Source organism: Heliangelus exortis, chromosome 5, assembly GCF_036169615.1.
Source record: "Heliangelus exortis chromosome 5, bHelExo1.hap1, whole genome shotgun sequence".
Classification (NCBI taxonomy): domain Eukaryota; kingdom Metazoa; phylum Chordata; class Aves; order Apodiformes; family Trochilidae; genus Heliangelus; species Heliangelus exortis.
This window is the reverse complement of record NC_092426.1, coordinates 5,495,755-5,517,875: the sequence shown is the minus strand read 5'-3', so window position 1 is coordinate 5,517,875 and position 22,121 is coordinate 5,495,755. Positions and strand designations below refer to the sequence as shown.

General features: G+C 44.4%; 2 protein-coding genes across 6 annotated transcripts in view; one reads left to right on the top strand and one right to left on the bottom strand.

The window, feature by feature from the left end:
• Positions 1-1,313: 1,313 nt before the first annotated feature.
• On the bottom strand, positions 1,314-3,783 carry SIX6 (SIX homeobox 6). Its single transcript, XM_071745294.1, has 2 exons — positions 2,751-3,783; positions 1,314-1,575 (listed from the first exon to the last, which is right to left on the bottom strand). Exons 1-2 carry the CDS (start codon positions 3,752-3,754, stop codon positions 1,407-1,409), a joined length of 1,173 nt encoding a protein of 390 aa, XP_071601395.1. The 5' UTR covers positions 3,755-3,783; the 3' UTR covers positions 1,314-1,406.
• Positions 3,784-11,186: 7,403 nt separating this feature from the next.
• C5H14orf39 (chromosome 5 C14orf39 homolog) overlaps positions 11,187-22,121 on the top strand; it is a 33,125-nt gene continuing 22,190 nt past the window's right edge. The window contains exons 1-5 of one of the 5 annotated variants that reach the window (XM_071745293.1): positions 11,187-11,709; positions 13,588-13,722; positions 14,811-14,867; positions 15,182-15,238; positions 18,374-18,500. In XM_071745293.1, the coding sequence (XP_071601394.1) occupies positions 14,819-14,867; positions 15,182-15,238; positions 18,374-18,500 (233 nt within the window). In that variant the 5' untranslated portion in view covers positions 11,187-11,709; positions 13,588-13,722; positions 14,811-14,818. Of the gene's footprint in view, positions 11,710-11,769; positions 11,871-13,587; positions 13,723-14,810; positions 14,868-15,181; positions 15,239-18,373; positions 18,501-22,121 lie in introns of those variants that run through there. The other 4 variants (XM_071745289.1, XM_071745288.1, XM_071745290.1 and 1 more) reach the window with 4 other exon arrangements.

The following is a 22,121-nucleotide window of genomic DNA, read 5'->3' as shown; positions in this document are numbered from 1 at the left end:
TAAAACGAGCCGAGCAATCAGCTTACCGGAGAGGCATCTCTCTGAGGACAAGGAAGTCAACGCGATGAGACCCGGCAGACAAAAAAAGCACAGCTCAGGCGATTTAAAGATCAGTGTCAAATTGTATAATAAAAAATCCTTCTGCTGGGGGAAAAAAAGCTTAGCACGCTCCTTAAACCTGGCGTTTGGTCTCCTCCAGCAAAGCCACCGCAAAACAAAGCAAGGGAGGTGGATGGTGGGGACAGCTCCTGGCACACCGCAGGGGCCGAGATTTGGGGCCCTTGCCGGGCACGAAGGGCTGTTAATTTTCTCTCTTCTCCTTGCGTTTTCCAGGTGAGGGAGGAAGCTGAGCTTCCTCAACTGGGCTGTCCCAAACCATTTATCTCCTTTTTTTTTTTTTTTTCTTTTTTCTTTTTTTCCCCCCTTCCTCTTTTGTCGTCCCTGCCCGAAAATTCGACGCCGATAATCCCCAAAAAACCTCAGACCTTGGGAGAGGAGAAGCTACGGCGGTGCCTTCTCCTTCCCTTCCACGGGCACCCACATCCACCGCCATCCCCGGACCCGCGGTCCCCGGCTCCTCCCGGCTCCCTGCCTCTCAAAAATATCTCCCCCAGTCCCGGGGACCTGGCTACTTCGGTTCTGGGCGAGCTGATGCTGAAATACCCGTGGCCTCGGCGATCTGCTCTGCGTAAACTGGTGTGCTGGAGACCGACACGGTCATTTCAAAGCAGATGCGAGGGTCGTTCATCAAATATTTTATTATAGTTTTAGGCTGCTTCATACAGTTTCGTCCTGCACATGCTCTACAAGTCACCTGTGCACACAGAGAACAAGCCAAAAATAGTAATAATTAATAATAATAATAATAGAAAAAATCTACCATAGCAATCCCTTAAATAAGTAAATAAACATCATATATATATATATAAAAAACCCTTTAAAGTAAAGCAAAACCCAACCAAAAGAACAGCGTCTTTTCAACATAAAATACCCCCGCGGGATAGGGCAGGCTATTTTGCAGCTTGTAATTCTGTTACTTTGTTGCTGATATTTTGTTTTGTTTAATGTTTTGTGGGCTTTGTTCAATGCTGCTATTTTTTTTTTTTTTTTTTTTTTTGCTTTTTTTTTTTAATTTTACTTTTTTTTTTTTTTTTTTTAGGCGTCAATCCTGCAAATCCTTGGAAATAAAGGCGACAACGATTTTCATCACGTTTTTTAATGCAGTCTGCTGCAGGGCTGGGAGGAAGCCGCGGGCAAGCGGTATGTGGCTGGGGAGCGCCCCGTACCCCGGGTTTGGCCACCGCGCCCGGGCGATTACAAGCCCGGTTGCTTCGGCCGTGTCGGCGAGCAGGCAGGCACCGGTTAGCTGGACCTCCCGCTCCCCCCGGTTTGTCATGGCGGTGGTGTCAGATGTCACATTCACTGTCGCTGGATGTGATGGAGATGGCGGAGGTGGCCGCTTTGCTGGAGAGGCTGGCTGCGGGGCTGGAGGCTGCTCCCACCGCCTCCCCGCCGCTCTCCTCCTCCGCTTGCAGCGAGCGCACCGACCCCTGCGTTAGGACCTGCTGCTGTAGCCTGCAAGGAACCGGCACACACAGCATCACCGACCGGCCCTCCGACCCACCTTTCCCTCTCCCGGTGGCTCCCCCGACCGGCACCCCCACCTCCAGCTTGCACCAGTTCTCCCAGTCTGAGAGACTGGGTGCTCAACCCCATGGCCGGCACACCGGGAGGCAGGCAGCACCCCCCTTCCCCCCCATTCCTGCCCCCTCACCCGGGGGGTCGGCCATGCCCTGCAGCACCTCCGCGTCTGTTCCCCTCCATCCAGCAGGCCTTACAACCTACGCCGGTGAAAAAAGGGATGCGGGGGACAATCTCCATTCCCCCGCAGTGGCCGGCGGGGTTGGGGGGTGGAAATATCCCCCTCACAAACACACACACACACGAGCTCCGGCACAGAGATAACCAGGGTGTCTGTTCCCTTCCCGGGGTTATCTGCTTGTGCCTCCAGTGTCAGAGTAACACCGCGCATTTAGAGCCACGATTTTGTTCTTAAACATAAAGGCGGGAAAAAAAAGAAAGAAAATAAAAAGAAAAAAAAAAAAAAAAAGAAAGAAAAAAAAAAAGGGGGGGGGAGTGGGGGGAGTGAGGGAAGAGTTATAAGAGTCAAAAGAAAAACATCCCAAGAAACGTCCCCGTCTGGCTCCAGCGGAGGTTTAGAGCAAACCGGCTCTCTGCAAAGGAGCAGGGCCCGAAGAGGGGAGTTGCCGGCTCCGCTCCAGGTGGACATAAACCAAAGAGATTTCTGTATGCCCGGGCAAAACTTTGAAGGAGGATTTCTCTCCGCTTAGCCGCGGAGACTTGCCCTTTCTGCCGCCGGGTCCCACCAGGGTCACAGCGGTTCCGCCAGCCGCGGTACCGGGCGGTCTCTCCTCATCTCCCCTACCCCCTTCCCCGAAGAGCGGCCAAGGGGGAGCCCGGACGGGAACCCCCACCTATTATAAGTAAGTAAACCAACAAACAGATAAATAAATATTTAAAAGCCGTAGGATTTCCCCTCTGCTCCTGCTTTGTCCTGCATTTCCCGTGCAGAAACTTCCCGGGCCCATGTCCCCGTCCCCCGAGGCGGGGATCGCCGCAGCTCCAGGGCCGCTCCCTCGACAGCCTGACACTGGCCCCAGCGGTGGGCTGGGGGTGAAGCCTCCCTAAGTGGGGGGTCCTGTGCCCAGACGGGACGAGCAGCACCTTACCTGTTCTTAGCGGCTGCTGCCCTGTCCCTTTGCCTGCGGTTTTTGAACCAGTTGCCCACTTGCGTGGGGGTAAGTCCCGTGGCCTGAGCCAGTTCCCGCTTTTTGCTGGGGTTGGGGTAAGGGTCCTGCAGGTACCACTCCCTCAGCAAATGCCTCGTCCTCTCCTTGAAGCAATGTGTCTTCTGCTCGCCGTCCCAGATGGTGCGGGGCAGCGGGAACTTCTTCCTCACCCGGTACTTGTCCACCGGCCCCAGGGGTCGGCCCCGCAGCTTCTCCGCCTCCTGGTAATGCGCTTCCAGCCAGAGGGCTTGCAGTTTGGCGTGGGACTCCTTGGTGAACTTGTGGTTCTCCAGGATGTGGTAGAGCTCCCGGTAGTTCCCCGTGTGAAAGGCCACGATAGCCCGGGCTCTCAGCACCGATTCGTTCTTGTTGAGGGCCTCGCAGGCCGCGGGAGCCACCGGCAGGGACCAGAGGAAGCGCCCCAGGCGCTCGATGTCCCCGCTTTCCTCCAGGGTCTCGCATACCCCGGCCACCTGCTGCGGGCTGAAATTGAGGATGGGCAGCTGGAACATGGAGGCGGCGCCGGGCTCCGATCCGCGCTCCGCGCACCCCCCGGCGATGCCCGCCGCCGCCGCGCACACCCCCGCGGCGGGGAAGCGGGCAGCGGGCCCGGCGGCCGCCCCTCGCTCTCTGCTTCTGGTTCCTCCGGTGTCGGCGGAGCTGCCGCGGGAGGGAGAGTGGAAGGCGGAGAGGAGATGGGGAGAGCTCAGCGGCTCCGGAGACTGGGGGCGGTGGGCAGGGGCGAGGCGGAGGAGGATGGAGCAGAGGGAGGGCGGGTGTGGGGGGAGGGAAGGAAGGAAAAAAAAAAAAAAAAAAGAGAAAAGGAGTAAAAAAAAAAAAGGGAAAAAGGAAAAGGCACAAGCACAGCTCGCCGCCGCCGCCGCCTTGCTGCGGGAGCGGCTGATTTGCTGCCGGGCTCGGCAGATTGGCTCCTGGGTTTCCATGGCGGGGCTGCCACTCACTGTCAGCTGCTGCCAATCACTGCAGCAAGCTCCGCACCGCCGGCCGGCACCACCTCCCCGCCCGCTCCCCGCCGAGCCCCGGCCCGCTCCGCTCCCCGGAGACCTCCACCCCAATGCCCTGCCCCTCTGCTCCGGGCTGGGGCAAAGCAGCGGCACAGTGCGGGGAGGGGAAGGGGGCACCCGGGACCCGCTGCGTTTTGCTGCTGGAAAGTTGAAGGGAGTCACCCCCGCTATGGGATGGCCGGGACCCCTCTACACCCTCCCCGGTAAAACTGTGGGTCCCGGCCCGGTGCTGCACGCACAGAGCTCGGCGTACGCGGGGTCGAAGAGGGGGATAAGGCAGAGCTGAGAAATCAGATAAAAAAACTGTCTGCAGAACAGAGACAGAGATGCTGGAAGTGTCAGTGGCAACGGATGAAGCGGTAGGAGCTCAAGGAGAGACGAGATTTAGGGAGATACTTCCCCTTGCCATTATAGGTGACTTCTCACCTCTGTTAAGATGAGCAGTTATCCGCAAAGAGCCCAGAGCCCTTCTCCGTTCAACTAAAGCTTTATAACTTTTTTTTTTTTAATTTTTTTTTTTTTTAACATTTAAAACCGTATTGTTTTCGGCTGAGTGGTCCTGAATAGACGTCGAGAACAGTCGCGGGGAGTGAGAAGTCATTTGTAGGTCAGAACAGCGACTTAAAGCAGATTTCAGGAACCTTTTGAAATATTGATCACCTACTGATAATCATTCCCCGCGGGTTTCGTCTCTCTCCCGAGCCCCGACCACGGGGCTGGGGGCTAGGAGAGCGCTCAGCAGCCCCTTCAGGGGAGCGGGGCAACCTCCAGCCGTCTCGGGGTAGGAATGGAATCACTTGCGATTTGTTTTTAGTAGACAAGAGTGGGGGGAGAGGAGCATATCAAGACACTATTTATTCTACATATAGCTGTTCAGTGGCAATTTCTTCCCTGGCACATTAGGGATCATGCTTGGAAAGGCAGCATATATTTTGAATTAAACTCAATATGTTCTCTCCTCTGTTATTTGCAATGCATTTTTTTCCCTAGAAAGCTTGTCAAAGCAATCCCCCTCTTAATTTGATATCTTGATGTCTCTTCCCTCCTTCGCTTTTCTTCTTTTTTTTATTTTGTTAGTTTTCTGTTTGTTTGCTTTCCTTTCTTTCCTTATTTAAGAATGCTCCTTCGCTAGTTGCCCGTAGACTGAAATTAAACAGATTTACATTTTCTCCAATCATTTCTCCGCAGAAATGGAGCTGGGCTGAGGCTTGCCATCTTTTCTTTAGTATCAAGTACAATTTGTCTTTTGCTTGTGAAGATTTGGTAAATCAGAAGGCAGATAGATAGCGCAGATGGTCGGAGGTGTCGGGTCAGATTATGGTACGCCTCAGTACAGTGCTAAGCTCATTCTGACGGAAAACCCTGATATTATTTTCACAGATCTACACAGTTCACTTGAAAAAAAACCCTTCGAGCCATTTACATCATTTATGTGAGGCTCACAGCTAGCGGGATGGAAAAGCTTTCAATACTGCTCATTTTCATAAAATCCGACAGAGCTGGGGAGACATAAAAGTACAGACAAAACTCACGAGTTCAGAGACACTACAAAGAAACTTAAAAATTAAAAGGGGAGACTCTTCGGCTTCACTTTACAAACCTATGTTTGATATGCCAAACGGCTTAGGAAAAAAAAAAGAAGGGGGGGAGGGGGAACTAAAAAAATTAGAAAAGTGGAAAATATCATCTCTTAATGCTGCTGAGGGACCGTCCCCTTCCACCCCATCTCTGTTCTCTCTGTCAGGGAAAAACAGAGTAGCTCAATGAAAGATCCCAAATAACCACTTCGGACAGGGATAAACAAAAAACCCCAAACTTGCTCGGGATGAACATCGGGCTTCCCTAGGGAGCGGGTGAGAAGGCGGCGACCTCTGTGGCAGGGGGAGCGTCCCCGTGGGCAAGGGGGCTGCTCCCTGGCCCCCCAGCCGGATCCACCGGGGCCCCCCAAAAGTATTCCGGGGTAGGAGCTGATAGAGAAAAAACTCTGCTTTGAAAAAGGTGGAAGGGTGAAAATGTTGTGCGAATGGGTAGCTAATTTAGACGGGCAGATGATGATTACTAATACTACTGTAGGTAAATTTTTCTTCTTTCTTTCTTTTTTTTTTTTTTTTTTTTTTTTTTCCTTAATTTTCTTTTTTTTTCTTTTTTTAAAGCATGCACATGATCTGGCGAGGGAGTTACTGGGCTGCAGCCTAATGACCACGAACAGAGCGAGACAGGGTCCATAATGAAAGCCAAGACTGTAGGCTAAAGAAATGAATCCTCATTAAGAGCAGCGAGAGCAGCTCGCAGGGGCGAGGGGCTGTCCCCCAGGTCCTCAGCCTTTGTTCCCCAGACACCGGCCCGGATGGGTAGATGCTGGCAGCCCTGCTGAGAGGGGAGAGGAAGACAAAGAAAAGGCAACATCGAAACGGACTCAGGAACCCTGTCCATTTAAAGGACACCCCAACCATTTAAAGGGTGACCTGAGAGGGGAAATCAGCCCCTATCCAGCAGATCTGCGCCCTCTCCAGCTGTGAACGCTGGAATCTGTGTTTGGGAAGTGGCACAGGGAGCCCAGGGAGAACCTGCTTGTGCCTGGATGGGAAGGGCCTGGGGAATCCTTGCTCTGTGTCACCATGGCCGAGACAGATCAGTTCCACCCCTCTCCGACCCCCAGGGGATTTTTCTCCGTGGCCGGGACCCCGGAGGTTTTCACCCTGTCCCGCCGCTCCGGAGGAGCTTTACGGCTGCTCCGGGCCCCCAGGATGGATCCCCACCCCGGGGGCAATGGTAGCTACTTTAATTTAGGTCACAGCTCTGACTCTTGAAACAGGTAGCGTGAGGAGTTATCCCCACAGAAATGAACCCACTGGAGAACAAAGAAGAAGGCTGTACATAAAAAAAATACTTATCAAAAATAAATGTCAGCAATGCATATCGGCCCGACGGCCTGCACGGACACGGTGTGTTCTCTGGCATCCCTCGCCTGGGGACTTAAAAGCAAAAATATGCTGAGCAATATGTCCATATACATTCATATCAACAGCTACCAACTACCCTGGGTCCCAGAATTGTGCTCTCTGGAGATTACTGATATAGAAGGAGATTCCAAACTCAGCGGAGGTGCAAATATATTATCTTTTAACCTTTGATTAGTATTAAGTGTTGCATTAAAAATTAAAAAAAAGTGCCCCCAAGAATGAGAAGCCCCACTCTAAAGGTCTCGGTAGGACTGCCGGAGATGTGGGAGTTCAGTGAGTGATGGTAACTGAGTCTGCAGCTTCGCTTGAGACAGCCGGAGCATCCGCAGTCGCTGAGGAGGGTACCTGGGGAATCAGCAGGGAGGTTTTGGCCTTAGAGTGGTACTGGCAGGACCTTCCCGCGTGCTCTGGGTCTGGCAGGGCTGGAGAGGGCAGTGGGAAGAGGTTTTTACTCCGCACCCTCGGTGGGACGGATCCTCAGCCGAAGAGTGCCCGCTGTCGCCTATAGAAAAGGTTACAAAAACCGTCAGCCCCTCCGGGGACCGGATCCGGGGTTTTTGGGAGCATTTGCCACCGAGCCATCCCGGGGGCTTTGGTGGAGGGAGGAAGCTCAGGCTCAGGATGATGTGGTAGTGGATGCTTGGTAGGGAAAAGGTCCGAGTTTCGATGTGTTTCCTGTGCTTGCCTTTTTTTAATATTATTTATTTATTTATTTATTTATTTATTTATTTATTTATTTATTAAGAGTGCGAGAGTGCAATAATTGCTGAAATAGGAGCTATCGATTGCTCCATTTATTCCTAAAAACAGTTATGTTTAAAGATGCAATCTGATTAAAATTAGGGAGAGTAGATTGAATTAAATTACTGATAACCGTCGAAAGAACAGAGGAGTCCCCAAAACGCTGTCGGGCTGACAGAGATATTAATCCACTTCTTGCTCTCAAATCACGTATTTATTATATCTTTGTTCTTTCGCGTATTATTTAGCTTACCTGTAACACAAAAGATCAGACTGCATCTGGTATATTTGATGTCAGAACACAGAAGCACTGAAGAGTAATTTAAAAATGGTTTGTTTTCTTTTTTAAACTGGTAGGGAAAGATCCCTCTTGCACAGGGCCCTTGTAAAGGCTGGGTCTACAGGCAAAAAGGATCTACCGCCCAAGACTTCTCTTTAATTTTCTTTGTAGCTACGAGTCTTTTTTTTTTTTTTTTTTTTTTTTTTTCCCCTTTTCTTTTCTTTTCTTAATTTTAAGTCTCTGATCCATCGGGATTTATTTGGCTGACTGTTTTACCTGCGGGAAAATACACACAACACCAGATCAACTCTTTAACCGAATTGCGTTCAAATAAAATCTTCACTCTCATTAAAATCCCGTTTCCATCAGGGTTTTCACTGATAATTCCAGCAAAAGCGATCAAACAAAAACCCAAAGCATCCAAATAAATACACAAGTTTTTTACCATTTCGGTGATTTTTTTTTCCCCCCTCAGTAACTCTTCTTATAACTATTATTTTCCCCCCTATGGAAAGTTTTCCTTTGGGAACAGATGGGGACAACGTCTGCCACGAAAACACTTATTGGACAGCAAGCATTAATGGGGACAATCAACCTGTTTGGGGGAAGGTGAAGAACCAGGATCAGATAGCCTGAGATAGTGTACAAATGCTTGTGGGGCTGGATGTATGGGGCTGGATGTATGGGGCTGGATGTGTGGCTCTGAGGTCGGGAGAAACACTTTGTCACAGCTGGACTGGGCACTGGCACTGAGCTGGGCTCCAGCTCACTGCAGATGAATTGGGGTCCCCGGTTTCTGGCGTGGGAGCCCCCTCTCAGCTTTGGATGCCCTGGGGGAGTCAGCGGCACCAATCCCAGGCTGGTCCAGCTCCTGGTCCATGCTCCCGGGCTTGGAAACAGGATTGGGGCCACCGCTGGAGGTGGGCATCTGCCCAAGGTCCTGCCTCAAGGAGCAAGTTTATCCCAGAACAGCCAGATGAGGGTGGGAATCGTCCATCCCCTACCCCGAGGAATTTCCATGCCTTTTTATTATTAATTTGGTTGGATGGTTGTTTTTTTTCTCCAAAAGACAAGAGGTAGGAGGTTCCTGAAGCTTGCCGAGTTGCCAGGGCCAGTACTTCAGCCTCCCCGCACTATCTGCTCATTGCCTTTCTGAGCTGGTTATTCAGGTTAAGGCACTTGTTTGGAACACGTTTACCCTGTCCCTGACACTCTCCAGCTGTCATCTCTGCCTCTCCCTGTGTCTCCAAAACACTGCAGGGAACCCCGCTTCCCTCTGATCGGTACACCCCTGTTTAGGCACCTCCGCAGCAGGGCAGACTCAAGGAGCACAAGGCAACGTTTCCCTGCTTTTTCGGGGAGGGGGTTTGGCTGAGGTGACCTGACAGATCTTCCCAAACTGGTTCACAGGTGCTGCTTAAGGGCACAGGGCTCCCTGTCCTCTCCGCGGAGGAGATCCTGGGTTTCTCTTCCCGCTCCATCAGCGGGGGGGCCGCCAAAACCCGAGGCGAGGGGTATGGAAAAAGAGGAGCCCACCGAGAGGCAGGGTCGGAGCTCCTCACTAATGGAGTCACGGGCCCTGGGGGGGCTGCCAGTGGGGGGGAGCGGGTTGGGGAGCCCTTTCTGAGCCCTGAACTGACTGTGTCTTTCGAGAGGAATGGAACCCATTCATCACCGATAATACTATAAAAGAATCCTTCCTGCTTGCCGGCCAATAATGGAAGTAGTTTTTTATGGCTTTAGGGATTGTTGGTTTTTTTGTTTGTTTGTTTTATTTTTAGAGGGATGCTATTGGGAACCAAGGAAAAACAAACAGGGCGGACCCAGTGGGACACAAAGCCGTCCTTTCTGCAGCTTCAGAAACGTCTTTTGATGGGTGCAGAGCGATAACCTCCGGTCGAGGGTCCTTGCAATAAATAGGTGCGCTAAAAGGAGTTGTGGGGTCCTGAAAAGCACCACTGGGGACCAGATCTTTACAGTCCTTCGGAGGAATTAACCAGGAAGTCCCCGCTGGCTTTATCCAAAGCCTGTTGCAAAGACTGACAGCCTTCCGGGTGAGCTCGGGTCCTTGGATCTGTAGGAATACCAGAATCCCTTTACTTCGCTGTTTAAATTACCGGGCCACAGCGAGGTGTTAATGAGCATCATTGAAGTTAGCTGCTACTCTGCTATTGAATTCCTATATCTTTAAGTATGGGGATCTTTAAGAGACTTGCCTAAGTCAGGTCAAAGCTTTGAAGAGTTTTCTCCCTGGGTTTTATTGAATGATTTGGCAAGAAGGGTTGCAGAGCAGCAATTGCGGAGGCCCCAGGAGCATCTAGGAATTAAGTGTCCCTTGGGAGACGGGCAAGGAGGTGACTCCCGTCTCCCAGGACAGGCAGGGATAAAAGGTGTTCGATGGGAGCATTACGGAAGTGCTCCTGGAAAGGATGGAGCCCCGCAGCCAGCGGCGTGCGCAGGGCAGAGGCTGCAGACAATGTGGCTTCCAAAAGAACACGCCGTTTTCCACTTGTCTCTCGCTCTTTTCCTTCCCCTCCTTCATCTCTGACCTGAAGCCAGGTAGGTCAGCTGCTTCTCTTTGAAGCTGCTTTTCTTGTTGGTTGAATTGACTCTTGAAAGCAGCATCACAGCTGACCGACATTCGTGCTACAGGTGTCAGAAATAGTTCTCTCTCCGTCTCTTAAGCCCTTTTTCTATTTTCCCTGTCTTTTCTTCTTTCATCAGACATGCTGATGTCTTTTTCCCAACCCCTCCACTCTATACCGTCCCTCATCGCATTTATTTTGCTTTGCTCATTGATAGTGTGAAATGCATCCTCTGCTTCAGTAATCTCAACAGGCAGTTTAAAAACAACCCGTTGCTAGTTTAGAGGGAAGTATCATACTGTAGGAATGCTTTTTAAATTTTTTTTTCTTTCCTTGTAATGCTGCACATAAATAAATAAATAAACAAAATAACCCACACGAACTTGTGTTGAGCGCATCAGAGCTCCCCGGGGCTGGTGACATTCCCCAGCATCTTCGATGTGAAAGCACAGTTCCAGGATGTAAAGTGTGACACTTTAATTCGTTTTAAAACTGTCAGAGGTCTGGGCCGCACCTTTAGACATGAGGTATAGAGGAGAGAAGGCTTTACACCAACCCCACACCTGCTCCTCACTCCCTGCACCGCTTCCCCTCAGCTGGATCAGCAACACGCGTGGGACCCGGAGGGGTGAATAGAGCAATTTACGAGCCGCAACCTCTTCTTTTTGTGTGACAACCCGAGGCATGTCTGTGTGTGTTTAACCCCCCGGCACGTTTCCAGAAGAAGCCCCGCTCCACCGGCGCTGCCCCCGCTCCCCGGCTGCCCGCCTCCCGCTCTCCCCGGCAGATGGAGCATCCTCATCGCTTTTCACCCACGGCTGGCGCCGCTGGCTCGGCCCTCCGCCCCGAAGCCCTCAGAAACGTTGATCTTTCCCTCATAACTCTCACTGTTACGGCAGACGGGTGGGTTTTGAGGGGGCACGCACCCCACTGATATGACCCCGAGGGAGCGGAGGGCTGCGGTAAAATGGACTCAGCCCCTTCGGGCGGTAAATGAAGCTGCTCCGTCCGGGCTTCCCGTCCTGACAGCCGGCAGCTGCCACCTTTGCTTTCACCTATCCTACTCGTCCCCGGCAAGGAGGGCGGTGAGGGGGTGTTTTCTTTTGTTTTTAAGACATCTGTGTTTTAGACACCTGACGGGGCTGAGCTGCCTTTCCCCTTCACCCGCCCCGGGGCGCGGGGGCCTGCGCGGCCATTTTCCCGCCTCACTGGGGCAGGCGGCCGGGAGGGAGAGAGACGAGGCGGTGCTCAGCCCTCGCCGGGGGTGAAGCGGGCCCTTCCTCGGGGTGCGGGGCTCCTCCCGGGGTAGGTTGGTTGCGGTTCTGGGCCGCCTCTGTTCCCCCTCCCGGACGGCGGGGACGAAGCTGAGGGAGAGGGGCGATATCTATGCTCTGGGCCGCTCCTCTTGATGGCCCTGGGTGAGGCTCTGGCGGCAGTCATGGCTCTTACAGCCCCTTCTCCTTCAGGTAGCGCCTCAGACAGTGCTGGGCCACCAAATCCTGGTCACTTTCCCAGTGCTGATGGCCCCCCCCAAAATACAGCGGGGCCACCTGGCTTGCTCTGTCACCTCTTTCCTCTGGGAAGGACTCGCTTCCTTGTGCCGCCATTTTGTGGCACTCACCTGAGGTCCCGGTGCTATCCCAGAGGATGGTTGGTTTTTTTTTTTCCTCTTACCATTGTGACAAAAATCAGTTTAATTTTTAAATTCCGGGAATTTAGGGAATAATCTGCAGCAATATCGTTTTTGTTTAGTGTATGCCTGACTGAATAAAATGTGGCAATCCCGTAGATGTTTGACTTTGGAGGACAGACATGTCCTTAGGTAGTAATGAAGGTGCTGTGCATAATGCCCGCTGGCACTGCAGTTATTAAAATACAAGTGTTAGAAACAGGGACTTGATAAACAAACAGCCCTTCAATTACGTTAACTCAGATATAATAACTCGTCAGGAAAGGGCTTTGATGGTGATAGAAACTGTTGAAATGGGTTTTGGAAAAAGGTGGCCCCTCCTCACCTTAAATGCAAAACTCTCCTCACAGGGTTCCTAAAACTGTTGAAGGGGTGGAACAGAGGGGACATAAACAGCACAATGAGAGGCACATTATTTTTAAGCAGAGATAAAATGTTAATCTAGAATTGTGAACTATTAAATTTCAAGAAGAATATAATAACCAGTCACTTAAGAGATCCTTAAACAGTAATGAATGGCACAGGAGAAATGCAGGTTGCTCTCAAAAGAGCCCTCCTGGAATGAAAATTATTTATACAAAGCAAACATAAATTAATACTGTTGCCCGGCTGACAATGGGTAGAATTGAGCATTTGATTTTAAAGGAGAAATTTTCCTGATAAAGTATGGGTATTTTTCTCCTTTTAATCAAGAACCTAGAAATGGCTGTTGTTGAATTAGTATGAAGCTACTCCTCTAACTGCTATGACAAGTGGCATTAATATTAGTGTTATGATAATATCTGGAGCCTCCATCAGGCAGCTTTTTCATGTTTCCTCCACTTAATAAAATCCTGTAATACATAAAACTTTATTGCCACAATTGAATTCCATATAACTGCATTTATTAATGTGATACAAAAATGCAAGATGCATAATAATATTTTTCTTCCGACAGCATTCTCAGTGGCACCATTAGAAATAATATATACAATTAGAAGCTGTCTTACTTGCTACTGTGTAGTACATATTTCTCTTTAACAAAAATAACAGACCCATATGAGAATATCTTCTCAAATTTTCATCTGTAGTTGGATGCTGCTTTTCTCCAGTAGGACCAAGAATCAGTTTTTACTATATTTGTTGACTAGTGTCTTGTGTGTCCTCTTAATTCATGTCTTTTGCAGTTGCTTTATTTTGCATATATATATATTCTTTGCATAAATTGTACAGTAAACTTAAAAAAAACCCAAACACAAACACTTTAATTCTGTTTCCCTCCTGCAAAAGCATTCAGAAGAGTAATCTAATTGTCTTAGTGACTAGACGATAGAATAGTATATATATGTTAATAATATACATCTGTACAGTCTGCTCTGTTGGTGAACTTTGTGTTGTGAATTCTGTGATTTATAAAAAAATGACCAGAAATTTACTGTTTTTTAAAGTAATGTTTGTGCTTTTTATTATGTATTAATCTGTGTATCTTTTATATATGCCTCAATGTCTTGTAGGTTTTATAGTCAAGGAAGCAACTAACAAATGCTGTTAAGCTGTTTCTGAAGACAAACTAATTTTTGCATCCAAAGAACTACATAATATTTTCTTTCAGATTGTGTGAAAGCAAAAATACTCTGCATTGGCTTGAGGTAGTATTTTTTAGTATTCTTCTTAGTATTTTCAGAAAATGTTTTTTTTGCTATCTTGTTTCCAGGCACCAGGAACAAGGGTTCCAAGCTTTTAAATACATTTGGTAAAACTATTATCTCTTTCTCAGCGTTTTTATCACAGCCTATACTAATCCAGTCACTTGGATTAGGTGTTCTGATCCTCACTTAACTATTAGGCAAATTCATTTCTGTCAAACATCCAGCATTTTAGATGCTCCCCCTCACCCCCTCCTGTTTCCACAGTCTCAGTGCTCCAGTATGTAGCTTAATGCCACTTTAGTTCCATTCTGCAGTTGTTTTCCATTCCACTTTATCCTGGATTAGGATCTCATCCTCATCTCCAATTTGTTGTAGCTCTACTTCTTACACAGTACTAAGAGTATGAGCAAGCCCTTGTGGGACAAGTATCAGATAACTTTGCTTAATGTTAATTATATGGGAGCTAACTAGATGTACTCTGTTCTGATAAAATGGTGAGGGCACCCTTTTTAGAAGACTACATGACTCCCAAGTTGTTTAAAACCCTGTAACTGAATTTCTGCACGAAGCAGCACTATACAAACAGAATAACTCTGGAGTAACCAGGTTTCCATTGCATATGAATTCTGTCTTTAATGCATATACCTTCTGATTTAAATGTCCTTTACCAATAGTATGGAAGGAGTGTACAGGGTGGGTAAGTAGCTTTTGCATTACCAGTGTTGAAGTCGATAGGCTTAGTAAACCAGCTGGAGCAGAGGCTGCACATTTTGTACACAAGCCTCTTTTCTTGCATTCTTTGTGCCCTCTAAGAACATTAAGCCTCTCAAAGACATAACTGCTCCAACAACAAACTTTACCCAGAATATATACCTCCTATTTTTCCCCTAAATGTGGTTTAGACTTTCTAAGAGTCCATTACCAATATCAATGAGAAATTTGTTTCCACTAAAGTGTTTTCGATAATTCAGGTGCAGTTTTCCCTTTTATCTTAAAATGTATGGTATTGTCTTGAGATTTTGATTTATTTATTGTATCAGTAAGACTTCTAACTGTGTAAATCTTTCAATTGCATTTTTCCATGACAGTTCACACAATGAGTGACAGGCTTTTGAGCAACTTAGACAAACTTCTGCTGGAGTTTGGTAGGTCATTAGATAATATATTTTTATATTGATAATTAATAATGCAGTACATACAGTGATGTTTTGTGCTTTCCATGGTTATATTCATATTAAATAAATTTATAGTATTAAGGTTTTTATGTTTTTCCTACATGTTTTGTTAGTTGTGTGGTTGTGAACGGGCTGCTAACAGCTATTTCAAATGCTATTTATTTTGTTGAAATCTTTGTTAATCAGTGTTTGTGCAATTAGTTTTGCACCACATACACTTGTTTCACAGCTCAACTCACATATATGTGTGTGTATATATGCAAAATTGTTTTATTTCTTCTTAGTTTTCCAGCTAGAACAAACTTCTTATGCTAAGGAACAAGTGAAGCAACAGATAAATTGTGAGTAGTGATAGACTATAATTTTATTAAAAATTAAACACACTGCTTTTGTTTCATTAGTTCTGGTACATGTTCTGTGTGCTTCAGGGGCGGAAGCAAACCTAATAATGAAGGCTGTCCTTTGTCCTGCTCTCACCCTACCTCACTTTTTGCTATCAATACTTGCTCATTCTCCCCAGCAGACTCTGCTTTTGCTTGTGACTTTTAGCTAATGCTGCTCAGCTGTCTCATGGACAGCCAGTTTCATGCTGCGCCATTTCCTGCTCTTGCTCTGCAGCTCCTCACAGTCACTGTCAGTTCTTTGATTCAGCTGTGCTTGCTCAATGCATCTGCCACTTGCCTCCCTTTCTTTCCTCATGTTTTTTGTTCTTTCTAGATTTGGACCTCTGCCTCACTGCTTCTTCTCTCTTTCTGATTTCCTATAATAATGAAAGTTCTCTCAGTTGCAACTACCTACTCAAGCCTGGTACTTTTTTTTTTTTTTTTTTTTTTTCTTCAAGCAAGCAGCTGGTAATTTTATTTGAAATTCCAAACAGTAAACCCAATGAGAAAGTCTTGTCCCACATCAAATTCCTTTCCCCCAAGACTTAAAAGGCAGCATAATATTGTGGACAGAGGTCGGGACTGACTTGTTTTTTAACCATACTACTATGTGGTATCACTCACTCATGAGAATAGTTGTGGTAGAGAAACTATACTTCAGGCAGTCTGAGGACATCTGTGCTCATCACTGATACTTAATGAGTAGATATTGAAGCTTGTAACCTTCAGGAAAAAAGAACAAGAGATAATTCTGTCCTAATTGGTGTTCCTCTTGATGGCAAGATATCTAATAATCTTGACTGATAGATCCAAGCAATTACTTATTCATTAAGGAAGATTATCAATATTAAATTGAAGCATCTTAAATATTAAAACATCTGTAACACTGAATCTGGTACACCTAGAATTCTGTCTTAATTCTTCAGTCACATAATTGAACCTTAGTATTTATGCAAGCTTGTGTTAAATGAGTGTGCTCTTAGGGAAAATGCAAAGGCTGTGTAGTAAATTTGCATACCTATTTCAGAGACACTTCAGTATGTGTGAACTCACAAGCAACAGCCAAACTTTTAATAGTTTGGGTTAAATCTTTCAAAAACTTACCCACAAATAAATCCACTGATTTAATTTTGTCTCTGTATTACTTGGCAGAGGAACAGTTGTAGCATTCAGCCTCGACTTTTAGTGTGAGATTCATCAGGCTTTTTGGCTTGAGTCCCTTTAATAACCAGTGGAGGGAAATAAGCACTTTTAGGGTGTGATTTGTTTTATCCCAAATAGAGAGCTGAAAGTAGATTAGATAAAGCAAGCTTTCAAAAATGTTCACTTGTTTCCCCTGACTGTAGCTGTAGCCATGGATGCCTAATTCTAAAGTAGGTGCCTGCTCTGTAAAGTTGGGTGAGTTGGATCTCATCCCCAAGGTTCTTGCAAAAGTAGAGGGTGAGTAGAACAAGTCTCACTTGTCACAGGAGTTCTCATTCACAGAAAATTCTAAATAATTCTAAATTAATATTAAGTGTATAGGTTTGTTTCTATAATAGATATTTTGTTATTACAGATATGTCATATCCAGGTAAAAACCAAAATGTCACCCACAGGATCCTTCCAAACACACTCTTTTTTTTTTTTACAGAGAAGCATATGCAAGTTGTCCAATAGTTATGCTTCATGCTGGGCTATAGCAAGTTACTGATTTAAGATATTGAAAATATTAAGATATTGAAGATATTCAGAATAACTTAAGATATTGGAATACATTGAGGATCTTTTGCTTTTCACTGTCTGATCTTCCTCTCTGAGAAGTATTTGGTTTTTGTTCTTATGTGTTTTTTTCTGGTATAAATGCAGCTGGCATTGAAAGTGAGTGTATAGCAAGCACTGCAAAACCAGACCCAATCTTCAGTATTGAACATGAAGTTCTGGTGCAGTAATTCAAACAATTACAGATGCATCTTGCAGAACTCAGATACCTTTCCTGGTTAGGTAGATGAGAAGGACAAGATGTCTGTGAATGACTTATCTTTAGGGCCACCAACTTTGGCATACAGCACATGAGGGCAGCAGTGATGATAGGGGATGATTTGCCAGTAATAAATCTGAAACCTTGTTTGAAAAAATATGAAATAGTGCAAAAAAAAAAAAATGCACCTAATTGTGGTCATTGCATTGCAGCACGAGTATGCTGGGTAGTTCTCCCAGCTTTTACCTGTAAAAGAGAACACTGATCATGTTCAAAAATTTAGATTCTTTATTAATCTCATTACATTCAGAAAATGTAATCACCTGTCTGCTATTAGAAAAGGCAGAATTAAGAATCTTCCTTGGGAGTCACTGCAGATATCATAGTGCTTGAGGATTAGTTGTTATAATGCTTTTTTTTCATTAATCAACCTCTCTTCTATATTAATTTACTAAAAATAAATTATTGATAATAATATGAATAACTTACATTGTTAATTTACACATTCCCACCTTGAGTAAATTCCATTTTTATTTTAATTTCTCCGTTTCTAGTAAAATTTGCATACATGCCTTATATTCTTCCCTTCTTGTAGTCAGCTTTCCCATTAAAAGCATTCATGCTTCTGGACCTCTAAAAAGAGAAGTAATGTGTGAATGAGACCTTTATCTGGAGCAACTTCTGTGCTTCATTCAGTCTCCCCTATTGCAAACATTACTGAGGGCAAAGTGGCTTGCACCTTGCTTTCCCTGTCTTCTACCAGTGTCTGCAGACACTGTGAACTGCAAAAAATAAAAAGAAGGATCAGTTCTAGCTGTTAAGAGTGGTGTTCTTTCTGCCACTAATAGTTACTTCAGCCTTGTATAGAGTGGGGTGCAGAAACAGAACAAAAAAGTTTTTTCTTCCAAAGTCAGTTCACAGTATTAGATGAATAATACTGCAAAGTTGAAAGTTGAATTTCCCAAAGTTTTTGACTCCCTTTATTGTTGCTTTGCTTAACTGCAGGGGGTCCCCTCATCTGGTTCTATTGAGATGAGGTATTTTGGAAGAAATTTGTAGTCATTCTGAATGTAGGCTTCATGGGTATGTCGAAAATACAGCAGCTTACTTTTAAAATTTATTTTTAATTCCAGTGTATACTGTACAAATCACTGAAAAAAAGAATGAAATCGCGAGGTTGCAGGAAAATATAAATAACAGCAATGATGCAATTGCTGATCTGCAAAAGCAAAATGAGAGCAGCAAGGAGAGCTGTAATGCGTAAGTATAACCTAGCCTGAGCTTTGAGTTCTGGTTGTCATTCAGAAATTCAGAGAGGAAGTAGTGTAATAATATTTATGTTAAAGAAAATTGTAGCATTTTCCTATTTTTTTTTTTGAGCTGCAAATTATCTGGTACAAAAAGTGCAGTATTACCCACCCCCTGAAAAAAAAAGTAAATTATAGAAAACCGGACTACATTTCAGTCTGTTTTATTTTTTAATTAGAATCAATAGTTTTCAGGGATCATATGTATTGTTAAAGTATTCACTTAGTAAGGTAATAGAAATAGTTTTTCTGTATTTGGATGCATTTGGCTTCTGTCAAATCTGAACAGTATTAAGAATAATGTTACAGTGGTTTTTTTACCTAGAAAAAAAGTTAATAATTATCAGTGACAATAAGACTCCATTATATTCTTTGTTTACTTCTGAATCAGGCTTCCTGAAACTTTCTACTCTTTGTTCACAGCATGTTTCAGATTACTTTTTGTTGTGTGCATATTCTCCCATAGATGTATGATACAGATATGTGTGCATTTCTGCTAGCAGTTTTTGGTATAATTTTTACTGCAAAATTGTTCTTCCAGGTGCACTTTTGATCAATGCAGTGGGCTTTAGTTCACTGTTTTCTTGATAGAATTTTTAATGTCAGACTATTAGTGGAGGTGTTAAATGTAGATCACTTTTGGATCTTAGTAATTAGAAATTTCTCAAGCAAAAATTTGGCTACAAGGAGTTATTTTATTACTTGGAATGTCTGATTTGAAAAAATGAAAGTCTCAGGTGTTTGCAAGGGCAGCTAAGAAGGCAGATTTGTATTTGACAATACAGAGGGTTTGGCCCATAGGATACAGTTTTCATTGCAGTGTTCATTGTTTCACAATTTGTCTTGTTCCTTAGCAGATGAACTGATGACTTGTTAGCAAATTCCATACTTCTGGGGGGGTTTGCAATTATTTTCCCACAGATAAGTACTTGACTGAAACTGTCTATAACATATGTTTGAAAATTTCTTTAGGATCTTACTGGAAAATGTGGTTGCTTTTAAGAATAACAAGGAGGAAGAGAGAAAATTGGGTTCCTTTCTAAGTTTATTTTAAACTATTGTGATAATAAGAAAGAAGGGAATAATTAGTGAATGCAGTGGGTATAGTGGATAGTTTTTTGAATCATTTGACATACCATACAGAATTGTAGCTTTATCATAAAGAGAATTAGGAAATTATTTGTTCTTTACAAGAAGATTACTATTTCCCTTCACATTAAATTCCTGTCTCTGATGCAGTATAAAATAAACACTTTTGTAAGTTTCTGAAACCATTTACACTACTTCCTTAGCTATCTTTTGAAGCTGCAAATCTGTTTGCAAATCACAGACTGTTAAGCAACCCAAATAAAGAAAAAAATTGAGTGTAGAACTAAGGATCTGATCTAAATTTTAATCATTGAATTCAATAGGTTTTGGCTCAGGTCCTACAAAGAATAATTAATGGCATTAGTGTAAAGAGACTGAAAATGAGAAGTGACTCATTAATGAATACATGTATTCATAGAAGGACAATGCATGCAGAAGAGTAGAGACTTTGTGTCTTAAATTATTGAAAATGTCATTTAACGACATACTGAAGACTGTGATAAACAAGCCCTAGATATAAGATCAAACAATTAGAGCACTTGCATATTAGAATCATCTTAAACGTCTAAAATTTATTCTGGTTGATACTCCATATGGACTGGCAATGAGTCTAATGTTGGTTTTGTAAAAACAGATCTTGTTTGGGAGTCACAGTCACCCTCATAGCTGAGTAATAGCCAGTAGTGCTCAACAGAGCTCTAAAGGAAATAACTTTTTTTCTGGATTACAAGATATTGTTGTATATTGAAGCATGTTTGGAGACTTTGAACAAAATGGAGGATTCTTACATTCAACAAGTCTACCAAAATTATGATACATGAAATAGAAGTATTGGGATACTGCTGTGTTTTCTAAAGCAATCCATATTGGTCTGTGTAACAAAAACTGAAGGCACAAAAATACCAAAATGAAATATGTACTTTTAGACAAGTGGTGACATTCTTCTAAGATTTAGTTTCTTGAATAATTCTGACTAGAAATGTTGTTCCCAGAACAATAGGAAGTGGTGAAATACTACTGGTGGAACCTATGCAGATTTTATTCAGATTTTTCTGAGTTTCTGTTTATTTGGCTTATTTTATTTTATTTGGGGGGGGTGTGTTCAAAGATAGTGAGATGGAAATAAATAAATAAATAAAAAGCCAGATAAACACAGAGTGTGGCTATTATGGAAAATAAATTGTTGGCTTGTCCCATTAGCTACACTGCAGGATATTTGTATTGCTTTCAGATTAGTGTGGATAAAGATTTTTTTATACCTTAGCTGATGAAAGGAAGGACAAATAAATGTGATAGCTACCAAGAGCCTCTGTGAAACAGTGATGAATTTGGCAAAGTGGTAGATAATCTGCCTGAATACTGTATACCACATTGTGTTTACTAAACAGTGTTCTTGTGCTATATTTTTTTTTTTTTTTGCATGTGCACAGAATAGATGTGAACACAAATGTAACACACAGTGTGGTTGGCACTCATATAATAAAAGCTCTATGACTTTTTCATTGCTTTTTTTTTTTTCCTTCCTCCAAAGAAAAAGGTAGAGTTTTCTGAGGAGAAGATCAGTGTTTGTATGCCAGTATATTTTTATATCAGTGTGTTGTTTTCCACTTTTTAAAAAACTCTGATCCTTCATAAGTTCATCTTTCTGCTGTATTTGCAGTACATATGGTAAAGTAGCATTTTGTAATTACATTTTGTTTTACCAGTGGAGTCAGAAGGTTAGTGGCAATAGTGCTAAATTTCCTGAATGGATGCTGCTGTTTCTCATTCAGCTTTTTTATTGACAAACTTTGCTGCTGTTATAAATGTAGATTACACTTCGGGCTTTCCCACTGCCTGGAGTACCTTATTTTTTGTTGAAAGCTATTGGAATTCAGTTCAGCAAATTAATTTTCATGTCTTTACTCTTCATGTGTTCCTTTGGTGGAAGTTGCATTAAGTTAGCTGCTACTGAAGCCTCTATTTTATTCCACTTTTGAAGTGATTGTCCAAATGAATGTTCAGCTCTGTGTGTTTGCATGTTTCATACTCTCCAGTTTAGAGCCTTGGGCCATACTCACATCCAAAAATGCCCTTTACCTACCCTGCTCATGAATATGCAGTGCAAAATGAACCACACACCCTCAGTTGCTCTCACCTGTCCAGTAATGAATTACTTGTTCAGTTGCAACCCTGTTCTGTATTGTCACTTGTCCCCTTCTCCATGTTGGTGTAACTCTTTAAATGTATCTCTGCTGCTCCAGGTCCACTTAGTCTCTGCAGTCCTAATGGATTTTTGCTTCTTCTGTTTCTTCAGTGTTTAGCTTTGAAAGTGTCTGTGTATGTGGTCTTAAAATTGGGTTTGGTGTGTACATCTAGGACAGATAATTTCACTCAGACCACTTCATTGTAGAAGTTTGTGTTGCCTTAGGGTAGCTTGTATTCAGGGCAAAAATCTATAAATTATAGATCACTTTAAACCCTGATTGGAGAGAGGGTGTGCTAT